This window comes from Mobula birostris, chromosome 16 (genome assembly GCF_030028105.1).
Source record: "Mobula birostris isolate sMobBir1 chromosome 16, sMobBir1.hap1, whole genome shotgun sequence".
Lineage (NCBI taxonomy): Eukaryota > Metazoa > Chordata > Chondrichthyes > Myliobatiformes > Myliobatidae > Mobula > Mobula birostris.
In genome coordinates, this window is record NC_092385.1 from 4,886,603 (window position 1) to 4,911,668 (window position 25,066).

Here is a 25,066-nt window from a genome sequence, read left to right on the forward strand (position 1 = left end):
TAGACATTTCTATCCTGGGAAACAGATACTCTATCTGTACCTCTCATAATCTTGTAAACCCCCATCAGATCTCCCCTCAGCTTCTAATGCTCCAGAGAAAACAACCGAAGCTTATCCAGCCTCTCGTGATAGCACATGCCCGCTTAGCCAGACAACATCTTGGTAAACCTCTTCCGCACCCTCCTCAAAGCCTATAGTGAAGGGACCAGAACTGTACACAATACTCCAGATGTGACCAAACCAGACTTTTTATAAAGTTGCAGTATAACGTTCTGGCTTTTGAAGTCAAGGCCTTGACTAATAAAAGCAAACATTCCACAAGCTACCTTAACCACCCTGTCGACCTGTGTAGCTATTTCAATGAGCTGTGAACTTGGGTCCCAAGGTCTTTCTGTTCAGCAACACTGATAAGGACCTTGCCCTTAACAGTTTACTGTCTCCTTGCTTTCACTCTACCAAAGTACAACACCTCACATTTATCTGTTTAAACTCCTACCATTTCTCAGCCCACATCTGCAACTGATCTAAATCGTGTTGTATTCTTTGCCAGTCTTCTACACTATCAACAATTCCACCAATCTTGGTATCATCTGCAAATTTACTAACCGCATTTTCATCCAGGTCATTTATATACATTACAAACAGCAGAGTCCCAGCACAGATCCCTGTGGAACACCACTAATTATAGACCTTCAGCTTGAATAAGTCCCTTCAACCATTATCCTCTAACTTCTATGCGAAAGCCAGTTCTGAAAATGTACACAATGATGTGACCTCCACAACCTCTAGCAATTAATTCCACAGATTCACCATCCTCGGGCTAAAGAAATTCTGCCTCATTCCTCATCCTTGTGTTCTGAAACAGTGCCTACTGGTCCTAGGCTTCCCCCACTATTGGAAACATCCTCTTCACATCCACTCTATCTGGAACTTTCCATATTCAGTAGATTTCAATCAGATCCCTTTCTTATTTTCCTAAACTTGAGCGTGTTCAGGCCCAGAGTCATCAAATGCTCCTAGTACTCTATGTTAACCCTTTCATTCTGGGGCTTATTCTTGTAATCCTCCTCTGGGCCCTCTCCAATGCCAGCATATCCTTTCTTGGATATGGGGTTTAAACTACTGACAATACTTCAACTGTGATGACCTGTTCAAAAACCTTGTCATCTTTAGTTTTATCTAAGTGTAATTACTTCCTATGCTGTGCAGAATTTCAGAATCAGGTTTAAAATCACCAGCATGTGTTGTGAAATTTGTTAACTTAGAGTCAGCAGTACAATGCAATACATGATAATGTGGAAAAAAATACAGTATATATGTATGTTGGATAGTTAAAAATAGTGCAAAAACAGAAATAATAAAAGTAGTGTTCATGGGTTCGTGTCCATTTAGGAATAGGATGGCAGAGGAGAAGAAAGTGTTCCTGAATTGCTGTGTGTTTGCCTTCAGGCTTCTGTATCTCCTCCCTGACGGTAACAATAGGAAGAGGGCATGTTCTGGGTGATGGGTCCTTAATGATGGACACCACTTTTCTGAGACATTGCTCCTTAAAGATGTCTTGGATACTATGGAGGCTAGTACCCAAGATGGAGATGACAAATTTTACAACTTTCTGTAGCTTCTTTCGGCCCTGTGTAGTAGACCCCCACCACCACCGCCAATCCACAGTGATGCAGCTTGTCAGAATGCTCTCTATGGTACATCTGTAGAAGTTCTCGAGTGTTTTAGGTGACAAACCAAGTCTCTTCAAATTCTTAATGGAATTCCTTAACTTGTTTACCTGTAATTAATGATATAACAATTAGACTAACTAAATTTTCATTCTGACATATTTTATTTCTTTCCTCTACCAAAGTACTGACACTTGCTAGGCTATAGTTTTATTCATAGCAGCTGCTTTCCTTTCTTCTCTCCTCCCCCCCCCCCAAGTAGTGTTTCCCCCCGCCCCCAGTAGTGTTTCCCCCACAGACTGTGCTGGTCATTATGTTCTGTGGAATGGCTTGCTAATGTCAGAAAATTGCTTGTAGGAGCATAGGCCATCATTGACCAAGACTGAATGAGCTTTTACTATGCTGTCATTTGGGAATTTATAGCGTAAAGAGCTTGCCCCACTACTTTTTCCTTACCCCAGTTCAGGTAGGGCCTTCTTATCATGTCAGGCATTCAATTTCTTTTCTTTCCATTTCCCTCTGCTGCATTCTAATGACTCCAGTTTTCACTGCACATGTGCAGCTTTGCAATATGTCATTCAAGGGGATAATTGTAAATGTACAGAAGTCATGAGATAGTAAAGGATGAAATTGCCTTTTTACACCTAAATGCAACCAGCTAAATGAATCTGAAGAATTCCCGCTGCAGTATCCACTTGCATTTTAATACTTTTAACTTTTATCCCCATTCTGAAAACTTTCAGCAATCTGTGTCCTTATAGCCACTCAATTTGTCACCTGACCATCTGCCCTTAAGATCAAAAGCACAAGAAATTCTTCAGATGTCAGAAATCGAGAGTAACATGCACACAATGCTGGAGGAACTCGGCAGGTCAGGCAGCATACATGGAAAGGAATAAAGAGTTGGTGTTTTGGGCCAAACCATTCGATAGGACAACTCCATATTAACAAGCACGATAGCGTTATTGGCAAGCTATCTCTCTGTCAGGCATGATTCAACAATACATTGTCTTGTAGCGCCAAGATTAAATGTCTATCCTTTTCATAGGTGCTGCTTGAGCTGCTGAGTTCTTCCATCATTTTGTGTGTGTGCTGCCCCTTAAGATCATTGTTCAATTTATTTTCAGCAGTAAACTAGGATATTGCCAAAATTAGAGGGTCTGAGTTAGATGGCGAGATTGGCCAGGCTAGATACTTATTCCTTGGAATGTAGTAGAAACCTTATAATGTTTGAAATTATGATATAAGGTGGGCAGTCTTTTCCGCAGGGTAGGAAAGTTCAAGAGTAGGGGGCATAGATTTAGGATGCCAAGACTGTCTATATTCCAAAGACCATCTAAGCTGAGATCTAATAATTCGGCGAGTCCCATGAAATTAACCAGGCCACTTTCCAATTTGTGCAGACCACTATCACTTGATAAGTCAAGGGTTACACAGATTGCAATCCTCCAGTTTTCAATTTAATTTCGGTACTACAAGACGATGTACTGTTGTGTCGTGGCTGACAGAGATATCTTGCCAATTATGCTATCGTGTGTGCTAATTAAATTTTTGAATGTTTTCTTGGCCAAGGGAATAGGTGGAACAGACTAACGATTCCTGTGTTCATGTTGACATAGCTCCATCTAGCGGCACAGATGTGCTTTGTTTAGGAAAAAAATCTGCCGCAAAAACAAAGATTGCTTTGAACTTCAGCAGTGTCAGCACTGAGATGGATTGAACTGCTTGAAATTTTAATCTATATGTAAATTTAATGCAATACAATTAACTAAATGGAATTACTGGGACTCAACAACTTTTACATGCAATTTATAATGCAATTCATAATCTAAATGGGAAATGGGGTTTATTTAAATAGCTGTTTTATTACTTATTTTTTTTAAAAGAAAAGCTTTTTTCTGAAGCTGATGTGGAATTTCAGGCACACTGCCAAATGAGCTGTAACTTTCGTCTTATTACAGTCTGCTCATTGAACTTGATGGTGTGTTTCTTTTTCCAGAGGTACGGAGGATGTCGTATCTCCCCACGGAATCCCACTTGATCTTCTGGACCGAGTCATGATCATCAGAACCATGTTGTACACTCCCGATGAGATGATGCAGGTACATATGACTTTTTCAGCCCAAGTGGTGTGCAGTAGGGGAGAAAAGTTTCCCTTTTCCCCTCCCTTCAACCTTGCAGGAACTGACTTATCTTCCTGGAAGCACCTACAATCTTGCCCAAGTGATCACTCACACAAGAGGAAGGATTTGAAGGTCCCTTGGAAAGAATTTAGTAGAAGGGTTGCAGGATGTTGTTAAGTGTTGAGTATCTGAGTGATAGGGAAAGGTTGAGAAGGTTAGGACTTTATTCCTTGAAACATAGGAGAATGAGGGGAGATTTGATAGAGGTATACAAAATTATGAGGGGTATAGATTGGGTAAATGTAGGCAGGCTTTTTCCACTGAGGTTGAGTGAGACTAGAACTGGAGTCCTGGGTTAAGGGTGAAAGGTGAAATATTTAAGGGGCACATGAGGAACCTCTTCACTCAGAGGGCAGTGAGAGTAGAACACGCTGCCAGTGGAAATAGTGAATGTGGGTTTGATTTCAGTACTTACGAGTAGTTTGGGTAAGTACATGGATGGGAGGTTTCTGGAGGGCTATGATCCAGGTGTGCGATGATTGGACTAGGCAGAATAATAGTTCAATGTGGACTAGATGGGCTGAAGGGTCTGTAACTGTGCTGTAGTGCTCTGACTCTATGGCGGCATTTAAAGTTGAAAGGTTAGACTGGAGTAACTGGGCACACTAAATGCTGGAGGTGAGTTCATAGATGCGGGTTAGACAGCATCTATGGAGAAGAATTAAACAGTCAACTTTTCAGGCCAAGACACTTCAGGAGGAGCTGGGTTGCTCTTCTTGCATCAAAGAAGGTGGAGAGGAGAATTAATCAGAGATGTGCAACATCATGATTATATAAATGGAAGAATTTGTTCTAATTAGTAGAACACAGATTATAAACTGATAGGGAAACGTACAATGGATTCCTGTAATTGGGCCATCAGCTATTCATATTCTGGTGCAGTGTGGGCAAGAGGGAGTAATGACTGTGGTTAGTGGTTGGGTTGTTCACTCTTTCCTTTCGTAGCTGCCACTTGTTCTCTGCAGCACAGTGGAGGCCTCTCTCATGTAACACAGCTTTCTCTTGAACAGATTTCCTCTAGGTGTATTCATTGAGTGCAATGTCTTCCCAGATTTTAGATGTCATGTTGAATTTCTACAGGTTGATTTTGATGTTATCTTTGAAGCCTCATAGGGACAATTGCAATATTGTAAAACATTCACTTATGGATATCTTAAACTAATTATTAGTCCAAGCTTAGAGTCATAGCTTCCTGTATCTTTTAGAATCGATCTTAAAGTTCTCTTGATTTTAAAACTCTCAGTGGGGACTGGATTACCTCACAGAATTGCTTTCATTTTATAATCCTGCTTGAGCTCTTGGGTTGTCTTCCACCAGTCTCTTAAATATGAAATATAATTGGCAGCTTTTTAGAACTATACTCCTGAACTGTGGATTTCAATACCTAATAAAACTATAAGGGTTGCAGGCACAGTTGACACTTTCAAACACCCACTCAAAGTCTATTTAGTTAACTTTGCTTTTAACTAAAATCTTATTGTCATTTATTTCCCTCCCACATAACCCTTAATTTTTCTATCATCCATATGCATATGTATGGGTCTCTTAAAAGTCCCTAATGTATCTGCCTCTACCATCACCTCTGGCCACACATTCTACACACCCACCACTCTTTATGTATTTTTTTAAAAAGCTACCTCTGACGTCACCCTCCCCCCCCCCCCCATACTTTCCTGCAATCACCTTAGAGTTATGCCTTCTGGTATTAGCTGTTTCCACCATGGGAAAAAGATTCATAGGCAATTTGACCACTGAAGCCAGGGCTTTGGAGGGACTTTACAGCAGTTTGAAGCTCTCTTCCTCCAAGGGCAATAGGTGCAACCACCATCATTAATTTTAAACCTAAGATTAATGTATTTTTGTTACCCAAAGGCATTAAAACAATATGGGGAAATAAGTGAATAGATGTAGTTGGATCACAGATTAGGGTTGCTTTCAATGAATTCCTGAATGTACTTGAAGGATTGAGTAACCTGTTTCTGTAGCCCAAAGAATAAGCAACAGGTAAGGAATTTAAATTTTTGCAATAATGTGAGATGTATCATGTATTTGACAAGTATAGAATAATACTGGTGTAATCTAAAAAGTAAGAGGCTTGGATATTTCCATGTTCAAGTTTCCTGTTGTAAGCATGCATACACAAGATATAAATGTCATGAAAATCAGTTTTATGCAACCCCAGCACAGAACATTACAATCTTGACAAATATAAATTACATCAACTTAAATTAACATAAATTATACTTTATTTGCACAAGTTATGGGCAACAATAATTGAAGTAGGATAGTGGTTGCATGTTGTTCAACACATCAGTGAAGCTGAATTTCAGAAACGATACAACCTGGAGGCAGTATTATTTTATTTTATATAGACATGCAACGCAGAAGAGGCTCTTCTAATCCAATGAGCCACGCCGCCCAGCGACTCACCTATTTAACACCAGCCTAATCGCATGACAATTTACAATGACCAATTAACCTACTGACCGTTACACAATTAACTAAACCTAACCCGTATGCCTTTGGACTGTAGGAGAACATGGAGGAAACCCACTTAGTCACAGAGAGGAAATACAAACTCCTTATAGAATTGACCTCCAATCTCCTACACCTCAAACTGTAATAGCGTCACACTAACTGGTACACTACCATAATACCCATGCAATACCTATCATACAAACACCCAAGTTGCGTACAGATTCTACACACGGTTGAGCATTTGGAGACCAATGACATGGATTTGATAGCTGCTGCACAGCTGCAGCCATCCCTTGCCATGTGGAGTTTTCAGCTCAAGACCTCTACTTCTAGTCACACCCAACCTCAATAGAAAAAGCCTGCTTGCACTTACCCTATCTATACCCCTTATAATTTTGTACACCTCTATCAAATAACCCCTCATTCTCCTGCGCCCCAGGGAATAACGTCCTAACCCATTCAACCTTTCCCATTAACTCGTGTCCTCAAATCCTGACAATATCCTTGTAAGTTTCCTTTACTCTTTAAATCGCATTGATATCTTCCAGCTGATGAATCATTCTTCATGGTGGGAAAATTCACTTTTATATTTCAGGATCATCTTTAATTATCTTAAGCTGAGCCTATCAATATTGACAAACCTTTAGTCTTGTCATTGTGTGTTTCAAAATTCAACCTTCAGTAGCAGGCAAGATTTGGAAGGGAAAATCTATACCATTTGTTCTGCTGGGTATCCTTTCACTATTCAAGATGATGTGAACATTTTTAGTATCCACCCCCAGTCTTTAATGAAAGCTTAGTGACAGCTCTATACCCTGTCATATCCTCCCCATCACCAGCACTCCTGATAGAGCACTGAAATTGCTGTTGTGGTTTCTTTTTTGAGTCCCTATATGGTTTGACAGGTGCCAGATTATTTCAACAGCTGTAGCAGGTAAAAGCTGAACAGCTCACGAGGCTACTGTTTGTGAATGGCATTGACTTTCTTTATTTCAGATATTTAATTTTGTTTTCTTAAACTGTGTTAAACTATTCAGTAATTCTGAAAGGGCAAGTTAAGTGAAATTTGTGAATTGTGTGAAACCAGAGCGTGGCAACTCGTTGCAAGCTTCTCTCATTACTTCTATTAGAATCATTCTCTTTTAAATCTAAATTCAGCCTCGTACTACCTAGATGTACTTATGATATGAAATTATCTGTATTGATGGTGTGCAAAGTTTTTCCACTGTATTTTGGTACATGTGCCAATACTAAATTAATATTTAGTATAGACCAAAAGACATGGGAGTAGAATTAGGCCATTTGGCCCATCAAGTCTGATATCCCTCTCAAACCCATTCTACTAAGCAACACACACAAAATGATGAAATGCTTTGAGAGATTGGTTATGACTAGATTGAACTCCTGCCTCAGCAAGGACCTGGACCCATTGCAATTTGCCTATCCTCACAATAGGTCAATGGCAAATGCAATCTCCATGGCTCTTCACATGGCTTTAGACCACCTAGACAACACAAGCACCTATGTCAGGATGCTGTTCATCGACTACCATTCCCACAATCCTGATTGAGAAGTTGCAGAACCTGGGCCTCTGTACCTCCCTCTGTAATTGGATCCTTGACTTCCTAACTGGAAGACCACAATCTGTGCAGTGTGCAGGGGTGTGTGCTTTGCCCACTGCTCTACTCTCTGTATACACATGACTGTGTGGCTCAGCATAGCTCAAAGACCATCTACAAATTTGCTGACGATACAACCATTGCTGGTAGAATCTCACGTGGTGACGAGAGGGCATACAGGAGTGAGATATGCCAACTAGTGGAATGGTGCTGCAGCAACAACCTGGCACTCAACATCAGTAAAACGAAAGAGCTGATGGTGGACTTCAGGAAGGAACACATATACCAATCATCATTAGGGAATCAGAAGTGGAGAGAGTGAGCAGCTTCAAGTTCCTGGGTGTCAAGATCTCTGAGGATCTAACCTGGTCCCAACACATTGATATAGTCATAAAGAAGGCAAGACAGCGGCTATACTTTATTAGGAGTTTAAAGGGATTTGGCATGTCAACAAATACACTCAAAAACTTCTATAGATGTACCGTGGAGAGCATTCTGACAGGCTGCATCACTGTCTGGTATGGAGGGGCTACTACACAGGACCGAAAGAAGCTGCAGAAGTGTGTAAAACTAGTCAGCTTCATCTTGGGCACTAGCCAACAAAGTACCCAGGACATCTTTATGGAGCGGTGTCTCAGAAAGGCAGAGTCCATTGTTAGCACCCAGGGCATGGTCTTTTCTCACTGTTACCATCAAGTAGGAGATACAGAAGCCTGAAGGCACACACAGTGATTCAGGAACAGCTCCTTCCCCTCTGCTATTCGATTCCTGAATGGACTTTGAAGCTTTGGACACTACCTCACTTTTTAATGTACAGTATTTCTGTTTTTGCACATTTTTTAATAATCTATTCAATATACATAATTGATTTACTTGTTTATTTATGACTATGTTTTATTTTTATTATTTTTTTCCCCCTCTGCTGGATTATGTATTGAATTGAACTGCTGCTGCTAAGTTAACAAATTTCACGTCGCATGCCAGTGATAATAAACCTGATTCTGAAATGCTGGAGGAACTCAGCAGGGCAGACAGTATCTATGGAAAAGAGTAAATAGTCTTCTTCAGGACCTCTTGGCCCAAGATGACATCTGTTTACTTTTTTCCATAGCCTTCTGAGCCTGGCCTTCTGAGTTCCTCCAGCATTTTGTACATGTTGCTTTGGATTTCTAGCACCTGCAGTTTTTCTCATGTTTGTGAACCCCATTCTCCTGCCCTGTTTCTGTAACTTTTGATGGCCTTTCTAATTAGGAGCCTTTCAAACTCTGCTTTAAATATATCCAGTGACTTCCACACATTCACCACCCTCTGGCTAAAGAAATTCCTCTTCATTTCTGTCCTTGTAATCTGAGGCTGTACCCTCTGGTCCTAGACTCTCCCACTACGAGAAACAGCATCTCCACATCTCCATCTAGGCCTTTCAATATTTGATGGTTTTCAATGAGATCCCCTCTTATTCTCTAAACTCCAGTGAGTTCAGACCCTGAGCCATCAAACGTTCCTCATATATTAACCTGATCATTCTTGTGTACCTCCTTTGGATCCTGTCCGATGCCAGCACATTCTTTCTTAGATAAGGGGCCCAAAATAGTCCATCTTCGTTATATGCTTCCTTTGCTTTATTGGTTAGATGAATATCAGAAAGGGAAAGCTAACCAGTCTAGCAGATCTGGATGAAACTATGCATTGGACGTTATGCAGAAGGCATAAATGCATCCCATCCCAATAAGATGTGGGGTCCATGAATCTACCACCTCTAAAGATATTACCATGATGTTAATTCAGTTCTGTTTAAAAGTGTCCTCAAAAATACATTGGCAAATATAATATCACCTATTTGGAAAATGGAGAATTATCACACAAGTGAATAAAAGGAATCTAAATTTGAGATGCATCATTTTGACGGTGTGGTTTGAGCTTTATGCTATACCTACCCCTAGGGTGTTCAGTAGGACTATATGGGCGGGGGGGAACCTTATTCTTTTCAAAGGAGAACTTTATCCTTCTTGGCATTCCTTTTGAGATTAAGAATTACTTATTTTCACTCTAGTTTTGAGGTGACTAAAAGATCAATGAGAAACCCTCAGTTTCTGTCTCAGGTAAGGTGGAGGCACATGGTGGTAATTTGGGAAGCAGTGCAATCCTCCAAACTGGGCTACATGCTCCTTCTCCATCTTGGATAATATATCTCAGGGATCCCCTTGAGTCACTGACGTTATTGCAAACTTTTGAGGAGAATTTTAAAACATCCTTGAGATAGGCAAGACTGCAGATCTTGGAAACCTACAGCAAGAAACAAAATGCTAGAGGAGGTGTTCACATTTCAGGTCAATACCTTTCATCCAGAGTAGAAAAAAGAGGGAAGGGGTGATAGCTAGGATAAAAACGGTGGCGGGGTGGGGGGTAGAACGGCAGGAGAAAGGGTGGAGCCAGAGCTGGCAGGTGATAGATGGATCTATGTTAGGATGGGGATGATGCAAGAAGCTTGGAGATAGTAGGTGGAAGTGATACAGAGCTGAAAAGGGTGGAATCTGATAGGCGAGCACAATGGACCAGAGAATGAAAGGGAAAGAGGTGGGGAGGGGAACCAGAAAGAGGAATGTGTATGCGATGGACAGATGGAGAGGACAAAGAAGGGGGAGAAAAGGGTTGACAGGAGGGCTAGTGGATAGGGGGAAAGAGGGGAGTGGTCTGAACAGCTTGAAGTGTTTTGTCTAACCATTTGGTCGCACCATTAAAACACCAATTACTTTTATATGTAGTAGACAGGTCATGGTGACCTCATGCATTAAAGTTCAAAGTAAATTTATTATCAAAGTACATGTATGTCACTATATACCACCCTGGAATTCATTTTCTTGTGGGCATACTCAATAAATCTACAGAATAATAACCACAATAGAATCACTGAAAAACCGCCCAAATGGGGTGTTCAACCAGAGTGGCAAAGACAACAAACTGCAAAAAAAAAATGCAATAAATATGAAGAGTCCTTGAAAATTTGTCCATTGGTTGTGGGAACATTTCAAACCAGACTCCCCACACTCTCTTCTGTGTTCTGTGTATCTAATCTGAAATTGTTCTTTCTTGAGAAGTACCTGGTGGAACAGAGTACAGGTAGGTTTATTTTGTATTTGACACACAATGTAGCTGCTCTGTGACTGTTTATAAAAATGTAGAGATGCATTATTCTGCACCTAGCCTGTGCTCTACTTCTGGGAGTGGAGGAGATTTATTCAAACCCATACTGTTATTGATGTGAGTATCCACGGCAGCCACTGAATTCCTGAAATGAATAATGTTCTATGACATTAACAAGCCTCCCTCCTCCCTGATCAAGTCCAAACAAACAGTATGACAATTTCTAATGGACTTATATTTAACATTTAAAAGGTAAGAATGACATTATTTTGCATATTCTTGCAACTGAAATAATTAGTTGCACAGCTTGACAATAGTAGCCTCTTTGTAATGTTCAAAGGCTTGCAGGCAGAAAGAATGCCGATTGTTAATAGCTGGTTCAGAGCTGGTTTGAATCATTCAGCAGCCGAAGTGATAAGGACCTCCTGGATAATGATGCTATGTGTAGTATCAGAGAGATAAGTCTAGGAGTAAGAGTTTTGTATAATGCCAGTTATTTTTCACTCTGGCACTATTGTAAACAAGAAAGTAACAAAATGATCACTAAATCAATAAACAACATTTAGTCATTTAGAAAGGTGTAGCGGATTATATGGACCCTATATATATATATAGACGTTTAACCAACATTACCAGCAAAATGAACTACAAACATGTGAGTGCTTGATTTCAGTGAAAAGCTAAAGCTGTCATCTGTCTTGCTCCAATTTCATGAAATATACACAAGACATCTTTGCTCGCCTCCCATTGAGCTTTATTTTAAAAAAGAGAGAATTTAAAACCTATGGCTAAATACAAGATGCTTTCCTATGTTGTTTCTGCCATTCTTGGCTTTATTATTTCAAAATTATATAAAACTGGTTCCTTTTTTCAATCAGTGTCCACTTTATTAGGTTCACTTGCTCATTAATGCAAATATCTAATCAGCTTATCATGTGGCAGCAATTCAATACATAGAAGCTTATAGACATGATCAGAGGTTTGGTTGTTGTTCAGACCACACATCAGAATAGGGAAGAAATTTGATTTAAGTGACTTGACCATAGAATGATTGTTGGTGCCAGATGGGGTGGTCTGAGTATCTCAAACAGCTGTTCTCCTGGGATTTTCATGCACAACAGTCTCTAGAGCATGATTTCCCAATATTTCTTGTGCCATGGAGCCTTGCCATTTACCGAGGGGTCCATGGACCCCAGGTTGGGAACCCCTGGGGTAGAGTTTACAGAGGATGGTGCAGAAAAAAAACATCCAGAGCGGCTGTCTTGTGGGCAAAAATGTCTTGTTAATGAGACTGGCCAAACTGACGGGAAAGTTAACAGTAGCATGCAGAAGAACATCTCTGAATGCGCAACACATCAAATCTTGAAGTGGATGGGCTCCAGCAGTAGAAGACCACACTGTTCCACTCCTGTACCGAATAAAGTTCCCACTAAGTGTATTGTTGCCATGCCTTTTTATTTGTGGGTTGTAGGTGTCACTGGCAAGGTCAACCTTTAATTGTCCTTGAGGAAGCACTAGAGAGCATCTTTCTGAAGGGACTCGCACAATGCTTTAGGGTGAGTTTGGTGCTGCAACAGTAAATTTTAACCCAGTAATGATGAAACTAAGTGATATTTCCATGTTAACTACGATGTGCAACCTGTAGACTGCTGATGTCGGTGCCAGAATGTATGACGATACTTGCAGGCTGCCCTCAGCACATCCTTAGCTGTGTTGGTTGTTAATGCAAATGACACGTTTCATTGTATGTTGTGACATGCATATAATGAGTAAATACAAACGTAAATGTGAATCTCATCCGTCAGGTTGATATAGAGGTTATGGCTCTGAGAGACACTATTGAGTTAATGCCATGCACTTGTAGACAGTGCCTACTGCTGCAGCTGTGAATCACCCCGAGTGGAGGGAGTCATGACTAGGGTAATGGATGTATGTTTATCATGTGGCTGATTTGTCCCAAACGTATTGCTGCCACTGCAATAGCATTCAACATAAAAAGGGTATACCATCTGCAGAGTATTCATTCTGACTAACCTTTACATAGAGTCTAAAGGAAGCCTGTGCTAGAGAATATTGGAGTATCTGCTCCAAAAATGTAGGGACGCTGTTGCATATGAATCCTGCACTAAGTCACAGTCTACATTTTCGTGGCATAACTTCAGAAACATTCCAGGAGAGGTAATACAGAGCAAGTATTGTCAAACAGTAATATTATCTGGACATTTGGTTGACTGGAACCATCAAAAATTCTGACCTGAATGCATAAGACATAGGAACAGAATTATGACATTTGAGCCCATTGAGTCTGCTCCGCTATTTCATCATGGCTGATTTTATTATCCCTCTCAACCCCTCCCTCCTGCCTCCTCCTTGTAACCTTTGGCCCCCTGACTAATCAAGAACCTATCAACCTCCACTTTAAATATACCCAATGACATGACCAAGTGCAATACTGTACATCACCTTACCAACTTGCCCAATTTGTTGATGTAGAAAATTGGAAGATCACCTGTTTTTGTTTTAATAAATTCATAAGAATAAATAGCCCCACTCTCTGTAAGGTCCAACAGTATTGTAAACCAAACCAAAATGAGGAAAAAAGAGCATTCAAGACAAGTAAGGGAAATGATAATGAAGCATAAATCTGGGGAAGGGTAGAAAACCATCTCAAAGGCACCGAACATATCTCTGAGCTCAATGCAGTCCATCGTGAAAAAGTAGAAAAGAAATATGAAACCACAGCCATATTGGCTAGGTCAGGCTGCCCCTATAAACTTAGTCACCGGAGAAGAATGGCATTTGTACGAGAAGCTACTGTGACACCAACAGTCACTAAATGACCTCATCTCATGATGGCTGCATCTGGAGATGAAGTTCATGGCTCCACAATCTCTAAGGCCTTGCACAAAAATGATATTTATGGAACAGTAGCAAGGAAGAAGCCTTGGCTTTTTTTTTTAAAAAAAGCATATCCTTGCCCATAAAGACTTTACAAAGCATCACTGAGAAAATGCTGTAAAGATGTGGAAGGTGGTCTTGTGGTTGAATGAAACTAAAATGGAACTTTTTGGCCTCAACACTAAGTGATATGTGTGGCATAAATCTAATACCGCACATCAGCCAGGTAACACCATACATATTGTACAGTTTGGTGGAGCTAGCATCATGCTTTTCAGTAGCAGGGACTGAAAATCTGGTCAGGATTAATGGGAAGATGAATGCTACTAAATACAGGTAGCCTGGATAAAAACCAGCTGGCCTCTGCCAGAAAGCTTAAACTGGGGGGGAAATTCGACTTTCAGCAGATCAACAACCCAAAGCACACTGCCAGAGCAACCATGGAGTGTCTTCAAATGAAGAAAAGTGATATTCTTGAGTGGCCTAGTCAGAGTACTGATCTTGACCTGATCAAACATCTCTAGTAAGACCTCAAGATTGCTGGCCACTGCCACTCCCCAGCAAACCTAGCACAGATTGAGCTATTTTTCAAGGAGAAATGGGCAAATCTTGTTCCATCATCTTATGCAAAACTAATAAGAGACAGGCTAATCCCTATTGACATCAGTGGATCTGGGGTTGAGAGGGCGAACAGCTTTAAATTCCTCAGCATACACATCAGAGGATCTCATGTGGTCTGTACATACCGGCTGTGTGGTGAGAAAAGCACAACAGTGCCTCTTTTACCTCAGATGGTTGAAGTTTGGTATGAGTCCTCAGATCCTAAGAACTTTCTACAGGGGTACAAATGAGAGCATCTTGACTGGCTGTTTCACTGCCTTGTATGGGAACTGTACTTTTCTCAATCGCAGGACTCTGCAGAGTGGTGAGGACAGCCCAGCGCATCTATAGATGTGAACTCCCACTAATCTGGACACTTACAGAGACAAGTGCATAAAAAGGGCCCAAAGGATCATTGGAGACCCGAGTCACCCCAACTACAAACTGTTCCAGCTGCTGCCACCCGGAAAATGGTACTGCAGCATAAAAGCCAGGACCAAAAAGCCAGACCAGGACAGCTTCTGCCACCGGGCCATCAGGCTGATTAATTCACACTGATACAATTGTATTTCTGTACTATTTATTACCAATTACCATAAATTGCACACTGTACGTATGGGCAGAGACATAACGTAAAAGATTTTTACTCGTGTGTGAAGGATGTAAGTAATAAAGTCAATTCAATTCATATCCAAAAAGATTACTGACTGAAATAGTTACGAGAGTTGGTTCAACTAAGTACTGAGCAAAGGGGGGAAGAACACTTTTGAACTGCTGACATTTCAGTTTTTAGGTTTTCATGCTTTACAATTTTCCCTATTTTTTGGGCTCAACTGAGTAAAAAGGCGCATGTGATTATAAAAATTCTCAGTTAAATTGATCAAAAATCCCTGATTGTAATCACTTATGAGCGGTCTGAATACTTTTACAAGGCACTGTATATTTAAGGCAGGGGTTGATGGATTCTTGATTGGTCAGGACATGAAGGGATGTGGGGAGAAGGAAGGAGATTAGGGTTGAGAGGAAAATTGGATCAGTCATGATGAAATGGCGGAGCAGACTCGATGGGCCAAATGGCCTAATTCTGCTCCTATATCTTATGGTCTTATAGTTACAACAGCATTGGTTAAGACGTTTTTAGATAGCCATTTGAATAGGAAGGGAATGAGGGATATTGACCATAACAAGCAGATAGATCTTAGAAAGATCAGCACAGAAACAGCCCATTTAGTTCATCCAGTCCACAACATACTGTTGTTCTACCTAGACCCATATAACTTTGTATACCTCTGTCAAATCTTTCCTTATTCCCCTACACTCAGAGAATAAAGACCTGACTTATTCATCCTTTACCTCAAGTCCCAGCAGCATCCCTCTAAATTTTTTCTGTACTCTTTCAATTTTAATTGACAGCTTTCCTGTAGGTAGGTGACCAGGTGTGCAGTTTGAATTGGCATCATGGTTAGTACAGATATTGTGGGCTGAAAGATGTGTTCTTGTGCTTTACTGTCCTATGTTGTAATTGTTGACCTTACACACCTAACATTATTGTAGCAAGTAGTATTTTGCCATGTTTAAATTTACTTATGAGGAAATTGAATGAGACAAATAACACAAGGAATTCTTCAGATGCTGGATGTCTGGAGCAACACTCACAGAATGCTGGAGAAACGCAGGCCAGGCAGCATCTATGGAAATCAATAAACAGTTGACATTTTGGGCCGAGACCTTTCTTCAGGACTGGAAAGGTAGGGGGAAGATGCCAGAATAAAAAAGGTGGTGGGAAGAGGAGGAGGAGGAGGAGGATAGCTAGAAGGTGATGGGTGAAGCCAGGTGGGTGGAAATGTCAAGGCAAGGAGAAGTAGGAATCTGATAGAGGAGAGTGGACCATAGGAGATAGGGAAGGAGGAGGAGACCCAGGGGAAGGTGATAGGCAGGCATAAAGAGGAAAGAGGCCTAAGTGGGGAATAGAAGAAGAGGGAAGGGAGTTTTTTTTTTACAGCAAGGATAAATTGATGTTCATGCCATCAGGTTGGAGGCTACCCAGATGGAAATAAAGTGTTGCTCTTCCACCCTGGGAATGGCCTCATCTTGGCACAAGAGGAGGCCATGAATCAACATGTCAGAACGGGAATGGAAATCAGAATTAAAATGTTTGGCCACCAGGAATTACACCATTTTTCTTTCTCTTTGTCGATGTATGTCTTTAGTGTCTTGGTCTGTTTAGTTTAGATTGCATATTTGTGATGACTATCTAATAATGCAGTGTTGGAGAGTGACTGTTATTTCAGCAGACTGTAGCTATGACAGCTTTTGCTCTCCGAATCTAGGTGAATGGACTGGAATTTCCGTTCTAGTAAGCAGTGAACTCTTTTTGCATGAATATTTGCCTTGACTAGTAGAGTATTCTTCCAACTTCTGTTGGGGTAAGTGCAGAAAACTTTACCATGGAAAGTTTGTACGACTAATTTGTTACTCTGTGAGGTTCCCTGTTTAGGAAATCTTGTTAAATGTGCATTAGCATGAATAAGTACCATATGCGGTCTGTTAATTCTGATGGGCCAATGTGTGAAGTCATGTCACACCAGCAGATCACAGATATTCAGTTACAAAGAATTATGACTTTAGAGCTAGATGTCGAGTGGTGTGCCAGGAGAGCTGAAATAGAAGAGATTGTTCTGTGTAAGTCTGTCCTTGCAAATAACACAATAAACTTGCTTATGGAATTGAATATGATTTATCTGCCAGTGATGAAGCTGTAGGTAAGGTGTATTATATCAAAGGTCATACTACTGTGTTCCAATAGTTGGTGTAAATCACATGTCTGTCAGTGACAAATTATGTGGCATATGCAGGAACAAGTGCATTAAGTCAATACTGCTTAACTTTACGCTAGGGAATCCTTGCTACTTGTGTTTAGAGCCACTGTTTACACTTAAGAAAGCCGTGTACAAGGCTCTAGAGACTTAAGTCCATACAGTAATCTTGTTCATGGAAGTTGAAACAACTGCAGTTATTAGTCATTTCAATATCCCAAAGCATTTTGTACATAATGAAGTATTTTTGAAGAATGGGCAAAAACACAATGAAAACCATAAGAGGTTTTTTAAACTGTACCAAAGCACAACAAAAAACAACTTTGTTTTGCATACCATTCATAGAAATAATTTCATCACATCAGTACGTCAAGGTAATACAAGGGAAAAGCAATAACAACGCAGAATAAAGTGTTACAGTCACAGAGACAGTGCTGACAGATATTAAAGATCAAGACCACAATAAAGTAGCTTGCAAGGTCAGTACACCATCTTATTGTGCATGGACAATAGGTGCAGGAGTAGGCCATTCGGCCCTTCGAGCCAGCACCGCCATTCACTGTGATCATAGCTGATCATCCACAATCAGTGTCCAGTTCCTGCCTTATCCCCATAACCTTTGATTCCGCTATCTTTAAGAGCTCTATCCATCTCTTTCTTGAAAGCATCCAGAGACTTGGCCTCCACAGCCTTCTGGGGCAGAGCATTCCATATATCCACCACTCTCTGGGTGAAAAAGTTTTTCCTCAACTCCGTTCTACATGGCCTACCCCTTATTCTTAAACTGTGGCCTCTGGTTCTGGACTCACCCATCAGCAGGAACATGCTTCCTGCCTCCAGCGTGTCCAATCCCTTAATGACCTTTTATGTTTCAATAAGATCCCCTCTCAGCCTTCTAAATTCCACCATAGTCATAACAACGAGGTAGAAGCAATCCTTGAGCCTGCTAGTTCGTACTTTCAGGCTTCTGTATCATCTGCCCAATGGAAGAAGGGCAAAGAGAGAATGTTGGGGAGGGTGTTTTCTTTGGTTATGCTATCCACTTTACTGAGGCATGGAGCTTGGGGGTGTGCCGAGAATAGAACTTGTTCCTGTGCTCTGGGCTCTGTCCACAACTGTGGTGTTAGTTGAGATGAGGAATATACATTACTCAGGAGTTGTTCAAGGAACAATGTCTCATCTTTAAACCTTGAGCTATTCTCAGATCTGCATGTGAACACCTAGAATGCATTTCAAGGGCCTAGGTTATAGGGAGAAGTTGGGCAGGCTAGGACTTTAGTCCTCAATGTAGGAGAAAGGTCTGAAAAAGATGGAATCTAACAGGAGAGGACAGTGGAGCATGGAATAACGGAAAGGGATCGGGGTGGGGTACCATTAGGGAAGAAGGTGTGGGTGATAGGCATAAGGAAAGGCTGGGGGTGGGAAAAGGGATGGGGCAAAGGGATCCGTGCTAATTTTGTCATCTGTTGTTAGTCTTTCAAAAGGTCATGTGACCAGTAAATTATATTGTGGACTCGTGGCTAAAATTGGAAATGTCTGCAGATAAGCCCATCAGTAATCTTTCCATAAGGCAACAAAGGGGAGAAACTAGACATGGATCTCTTGGCTCATAAGAGAAAATTGATCAGTCCTGTGCAACAACAAAAAATGGCCTGCTCTGTTGTCCCAAACTTACAATGTGCGTTTATAAGGAAAGTACTTCTTATTTCAGACAGCAGTTGGACTGCTTTCACCTAGATAAAATGAAACACTTTGAAATATCTTTGGGATTGATAACAAAAGAACAAAAAAACTTAAGGTGTTTGGCAGTAGGATCAAAAACAGCTCAAGTACTTGTTCTTTACAACTCTTGAGTGGTTAAGTTTTATTAGGCAATTCCTAGTAGCTTAGAAGGTTATAGATTCAGTAGTGGCACTCAAAAGGGTTTTGGAGATGTACCTGAAGGAGAAAAAATTGCAGGGCTTTGAAAAGGAGTGTAAGGCTAATTGCAGCCTGGTGTAGAAGTACTAATGCATTTGAACGGAAAAGCCTAAAAAAGTAGCGTATACGGCCCAGTCCATAATGGCCCCACCATTGAGTGCATCTACATGGAGCACTGTTGCAGGACAGCAGCATCCATAATCAAGAACCTCCACCATCCAGGCCATAATCTCTTCTCAAATGCTGCCTGACCTGCTGAGTTCTCCAGTATTTTGTGTGTCATGCTCTCTTCTTGCTGCTGCCATCAGGAAGAAAGTACAGGAGCCTCAGGACCCACACCACCAGCTTCAGAAACAATTACTACCCCTTAACCATCAGGCTGTTGAATCAGAGTGGATAACTGCACTCAACTTCACTTGCCCTTTCATTGAACTATTCCCACAACCTATGGACTCACTTTTAAGGACTCTTCATCTCATGTTCTCAATATTATTGCTTATATGTTGTTATCATTATTATTTTCTATTTTTTGTATTTGCACAGTTTGTTGTCTTTTGCACATTGGTAGTTTGTCAGTCCCATTGGGAGTGATCTTTTGTTGATTTCTTCTATTCATAATGTCCACAAGAAAATGAATCTCAGAGTAATATATGGTGACGTATATGTACTTTGATAATAAATTTATTTTGAACTTTGAAACCTAATTCATTGGGTGGATTTGTAGAATCAGAATACAGCCCACAAAGCCAATTTTGGTGGTTGTGAAACAGTTTTTTTGGATAAAAATCTTCATTTGGGGGTGAGCCATAATGTACTGTATAAAGAGAGTTGATAGCCTACATGGCTTTATGATGGGCCAAATAGCCATCTTTCTCCTATAGTTCAGGAGTTAGATTGCACACTGTTGTTGGATAAAGGTGTTAAATCATTATTTTTCTTGTAGTTTAACTTTTCTATGCTTGCTCATGATTTTTATATAATTACCAATATATGTTTAAATTTTTAGTAAATTTCTACTAATTGTAGTAAAGCTGATTCTGTATTTTCTAGAAGTTTCTCAGTTTTTCCGCAGCAAATTTCTCGCCATTTTTATCTGATTATTTAGTAGGTTAATTGTTATCACTGGAAGGTTGATGTCTCTAGTCAGAGTATGAGGCAACTTCTTTTCCTTTGTATTTTTTTTGTTCTTGTAACTCTTAATAAATGGCCACGACCACCAGGCTTTATTCATGACTTCTGAAGATCCCTCTGGAACAATATCACCAGATCCAACACTGTGAAACAAATGATTTGGGGAGAAACATTTGTGTTTATGCCTTGTGTGAATAAGCTACTTGTTGCTAGAGACATGCTTTTGGAATAGTTCACGTGGGACACCTAGAGGACATGGAAGCTGTACCCAGAACTTCAGAGCTGGCATGAAATCTAACAGAGATCTGTTTTTAATGAGACACATTTAGACTGGTAAAACTATTCTAACAATCTTGTATCGGGCAGAATGCAGCAATATGAATGCTCTGCTGCAACATTTTGATGATCGCTGATTTAGCCACAACATTATCATCAGCCATTTGTTCAGTACGTGAGGCCTGAAATCTGGAATTCATTAGGGTTAGGGTTAAGGTCCCTCAACTTCCTTGCCTCTTCTATTATTTTGTATTGCAACTCTGTCATTAAATTTGTGTCACAGAGTGATGCGCCATGGGAATCAGGTTTTTCATAAAACCATTAGACCATGAGACATACCAGAATTGGCCATTCAGTCCATCAAGTCTGCTCCGCCTTTCCATCATGGCTAACTTATTAACCCTCTTAACACTGTTTTCTTTCCTTCTCCCTGTAACTTTTGATGCCCTGACTAATCAAAAATCTATCAAATCTATCGTCCTTTGCTTTAAATATACCCAATGACTTGGCCATCACAGCTGTGTGTGGCAGTGAGTTCCACAGATACATCACCCTCTGCTGAAAGAAATTACTCCTCATCTCTGTTCTAAAGTCATCTCTGTACTTTGAGGTTGTGCCCTCTGGTCCTAGACTCTAGCACTATATGAAACATCCTCTCCACGTCCCCTCCATCTAGGTCTTTCAATATTCAATAGGTTTCAATGAGAGTCCCCCCTCATTATTCTAAACTCCAGTGAGTATAGAGCCAGAGACATCAAACACTCCTCATTCCTGGATCATTCTTGTAAATCTCCTCCCTTGGACCCTCTCCAGTGCCAGTACGTCCTTTCTTGGATAAGGAGCCCAAAACTGCTCTCGGTATTTCAAATGCCGTCTGGTCATGGCCTTATAGAGCCTTAGCATTACATCCTTGCTTTTATGTTCTCAAAATGAACATTGCATCAGTTCATGGGTGTGTACGCCATCTATTAAACGCCTATTTACACTAATCACATTTAATTCCCATGTTCTCTCCAACTCTCCTTTATCTGCTCTAATATATGCTTTTGGTTTCGTGTCACCTTTCATTTCTGAGAAGCAACGAGGGGCCTTTTGCTGTATAAATTGTTGTAAAGTAGAGCAAATATATTTTTAATGTAAATGTCCCACTCTGCTATCTATAGCCCAAAAGCAAATGAGTCTTTGAGCTGCATAATTATTTGATAGTGAATGGGGCATTAATTAATGCTGACAGGAAGATCAATTGTACTGATACTTACAGGATCTGCCGTTCTCGTATTCTCTTACTCCCCCGCTTTCTTCTTTCTGCAGATAATCAAGATCCGGGCACAGATTGAAGGCATCAGCATCACGGAGGACGCTCTGCTTCACTTAGGGGATATTGGCACAAAGACAACTCTGAGGTGAGTACCCATTGCCGTTTTGTGAAGGAATAATGGCTCTTGTCCAGACCTGGATAGTGTCATTTTTCCCCCCTCTTCTGACGCTGGTGAGCAGGAATGATTTGCTGTTCTCCCAGTGCTGGCTCTTTCAGGCAGCCGAGACAAGGGTTTTAAATCATCCTGTTTAGCTGCAGCCAAAAACTCTTCACTGGCAGTATTTAATTTTAGCCAGCACTGTAAAATAACAGTTTCAGTAATAGCTATTGGTTTCACCTTGTCACAGGAAGATAAATGGTGCTATAGGTAGGGACCCACGGGATTAGACACAAAAGGTTTCTGTTCTTTTAAAAAAAAATCTTTATAAACAAAGGCAGCTAATGAAACTTTGGAACTGGCACAGATATCAGCCATCCAAAGTTCTTGTCTGAAGGTTTATAATAGTGATATTTTTTGCAGAAGAGCAAAAATTAAAAGCTGTTCAGTAGATATATCCAAGAGGTTTAAAGATCAGTATTCTTTCAATGCTGCCTTTTCACATGCTGACAGAGGTGGTTTCTTAATTACCTTTTTGCATCACGTACACCTCGCTGAGATTTGTATGGGAGGCAGACATGAGTGGGTGGGGGGGTGGGAGTGAGGGTGGAAAGAGAAATAGACTCGCAAGCTTCTAATTCCTCATCTACATTCCCATTGTTGCCTTTTCTTCTCGGGGTGCCTGATAAGGAATAAGAGGAGGTAATTTTGGTTCAGTGAGGGGTTGCCCAGAATTAACCTCAACATAATTGTGGACTCAAGCCGTGCACGTAGAACATTACAGCACAGTACAGGCACTTTGGCCCACAATCTTGCACTGACCTTTTAACCTACTCCATGATCAATCTAAACCTTCCCTCCCACATAGTCCTCTACTTTTCTATCATCAATGTACTTATATAGGAGTTTCTTAAATGCCTCTAATGTATCTGCCTCTACCACCACTCCTAGCAAGGTTTCCACATTCCATTGGCTGTGTAAAAAAAATAATAATAATCTTACCTCTAATATTCCACCCCCTCTCCCCTCCCCCGTACACTTTCCTCCAGTCACCTTAAAATTATGCTCCCTTGTATTAGTCATTTCCACCCTGGGAAAAAGACTGGTTATCCACTCAATCTGTGCCTTTTAGTATCTTGTAAACCTCTATCAAATCACCTCTCATCCTCCTTTGCTCCAAAGAGAAAAACCCTAGCTTACTCAGCGTTTCCTCTTAAGACACTGTCTCTAATCCAGGCAGGCAGCATCCTGGTAAATCTCCTCTACACCCTCTCTCAGAGTTTCACGTGCTTCCTATAATGAGGCGACCAGAAATGAACACAGTATTCCAAGTATAGTCTAACCAGAGATTTATGGAGTTGCAATGTTATATGTCCTGCCCTATCCCACACAGCCTGTTAAAGGTAAAAGAAAGATTAAAGACCAGCTTTATTTTCGCTTGTACATCAAAACAGTGAAATGCATTGTATGTGTCAATGACCAACACAGTCCAAGCATGTGCTGGGGGCAGCCTACAACTACTGCCTTGTCCCAGCGCCAGCCTAGCATGCCCACAACTCACTAACCTCTACTTCAATGGAATATAGGAGGAATCCCAATGGAAACGCTCACAGTCACAGGGAGAACATGCAAGTTCCTTACAGACAGTGGAGGGTATTGAACTCCAATCACTGGCACTTTAAAGTGTCATGCTAACCGCTACACTAATGTGCACATAGTACTATATTTGTTTGTGTTTTCACTTTCACCCTCACCGTGCAGGTGCTGCTTCTGACATGAGACAAGTGCATTAACTAGGACCTCGTAAAGCGTAGTCACAAATTCCTCTCACTTTATTCATCTTGCCTTTACTAGAGATATGTTTGTTATTGTCACATATTCCAAGGTACAGTGAAAGGCTTTATTCTGTATACAGATCATTTAATTACAACAGTGCATGAAGGTAGTACAAGGGAAAACAATAATATTATCATCATTATGTGCCATGTTGTATGATGTAGGCTATCATTATTTCATAGAAACATAGAAAGCCTACAGCACAATACAGGCCCTTCGGCCCACAAAACTGTGCCAAACATGTCCTTACCTTAGAACTACCTAGGCTTACCCATAGCCCTCTATTTTTCTAAGCTCCATGTATCCATCCAGGAGTCTGTTAAAAGACCCTATCGTTTCTGCCTCCGCCACCGGCAGCCCATTCCATGCACTCACCATCCTCTGCGTTTAAAAAAAAGCAACAACTTACCCTTGACATCTCCTCTGTACCTGCTTCCAAGCACCTTAAAGCTATGCCCTCTCGTGCTAGCCATTTCAGCCCTGGGAAAAAGCCTCTGACTATCTACACAATCAAGGCCTCTCATTATCTTATACACCTCTATCAGGTCACCTCTCATCCTCTGTCGCTCCAAGGAGAAAAGGCTGAGTTCACTCAGCCTATTCTCATAAGGAATGCTCCCCAATCCAGGCAACATCCTTGTAAATCTCCTGTGCACCCTTTCTATGGTTTCCACATCCTTCCTGTGGAGCAGAATTGAGCACAGTACTCCAAGTGGGGTCTGACCAGGGTCCTATATAGCTGCAACATTACCTCTCGGCTCTTAAACTCAATTCCACGATTGATGAAGGCCAATGCACCGTGTGCCCTTTTAATTATAGAGTCAACCTGCGTAGCAGCTTTGAGTGTCCTATGGACTCAGACCCCAAGTTCCCTCTGATCGTCTACACTGCCAAGTGACTTTCCATTAATGCTATATTCTGCCATCATACTTGACTTACCAAAATGAACCACCTCACACTTATCAGGGTTGAACTCCATCTGCCACTTCTCAGCCCAGTTTTGCATCCTATCAATGTCCCGTTGTAACCTCTGACAGCCCTCCACACTATCCACAACACCCCCAACCTCTGTGTCATCAGCAA

The 25,066-nt window shown here is 41.0% G+C and overlaps 1 protein-coding gene across 1 annotated transcript in view; it reads left to right on the forward strand.

Annotated features, from left to right (window-relative positions):
• Positions 1 to 25,066, forward strand: part of ruvbl1 (RuvB-like AAA ATPase 1) — an 81,604-nt gene that overhangs the window by 46,265 nt on the left and 10,273 nt on the right. Inside the window, exons 9-10 of the mRNA XM_072280244.1 lie at positions 3,670 to 3,772; positions 22,044 to 22,135. Of these exons, the coding sequence (XP_072136345.1) occupies positions 3,670 to 3,772; positions 22,044 to 22,135 (195 nt within the window). The remainder of the gene's footprint in view (positions 1 to 3,669; positions 3,773 to 22,043; positions 22,136 to 25,066) is intronic.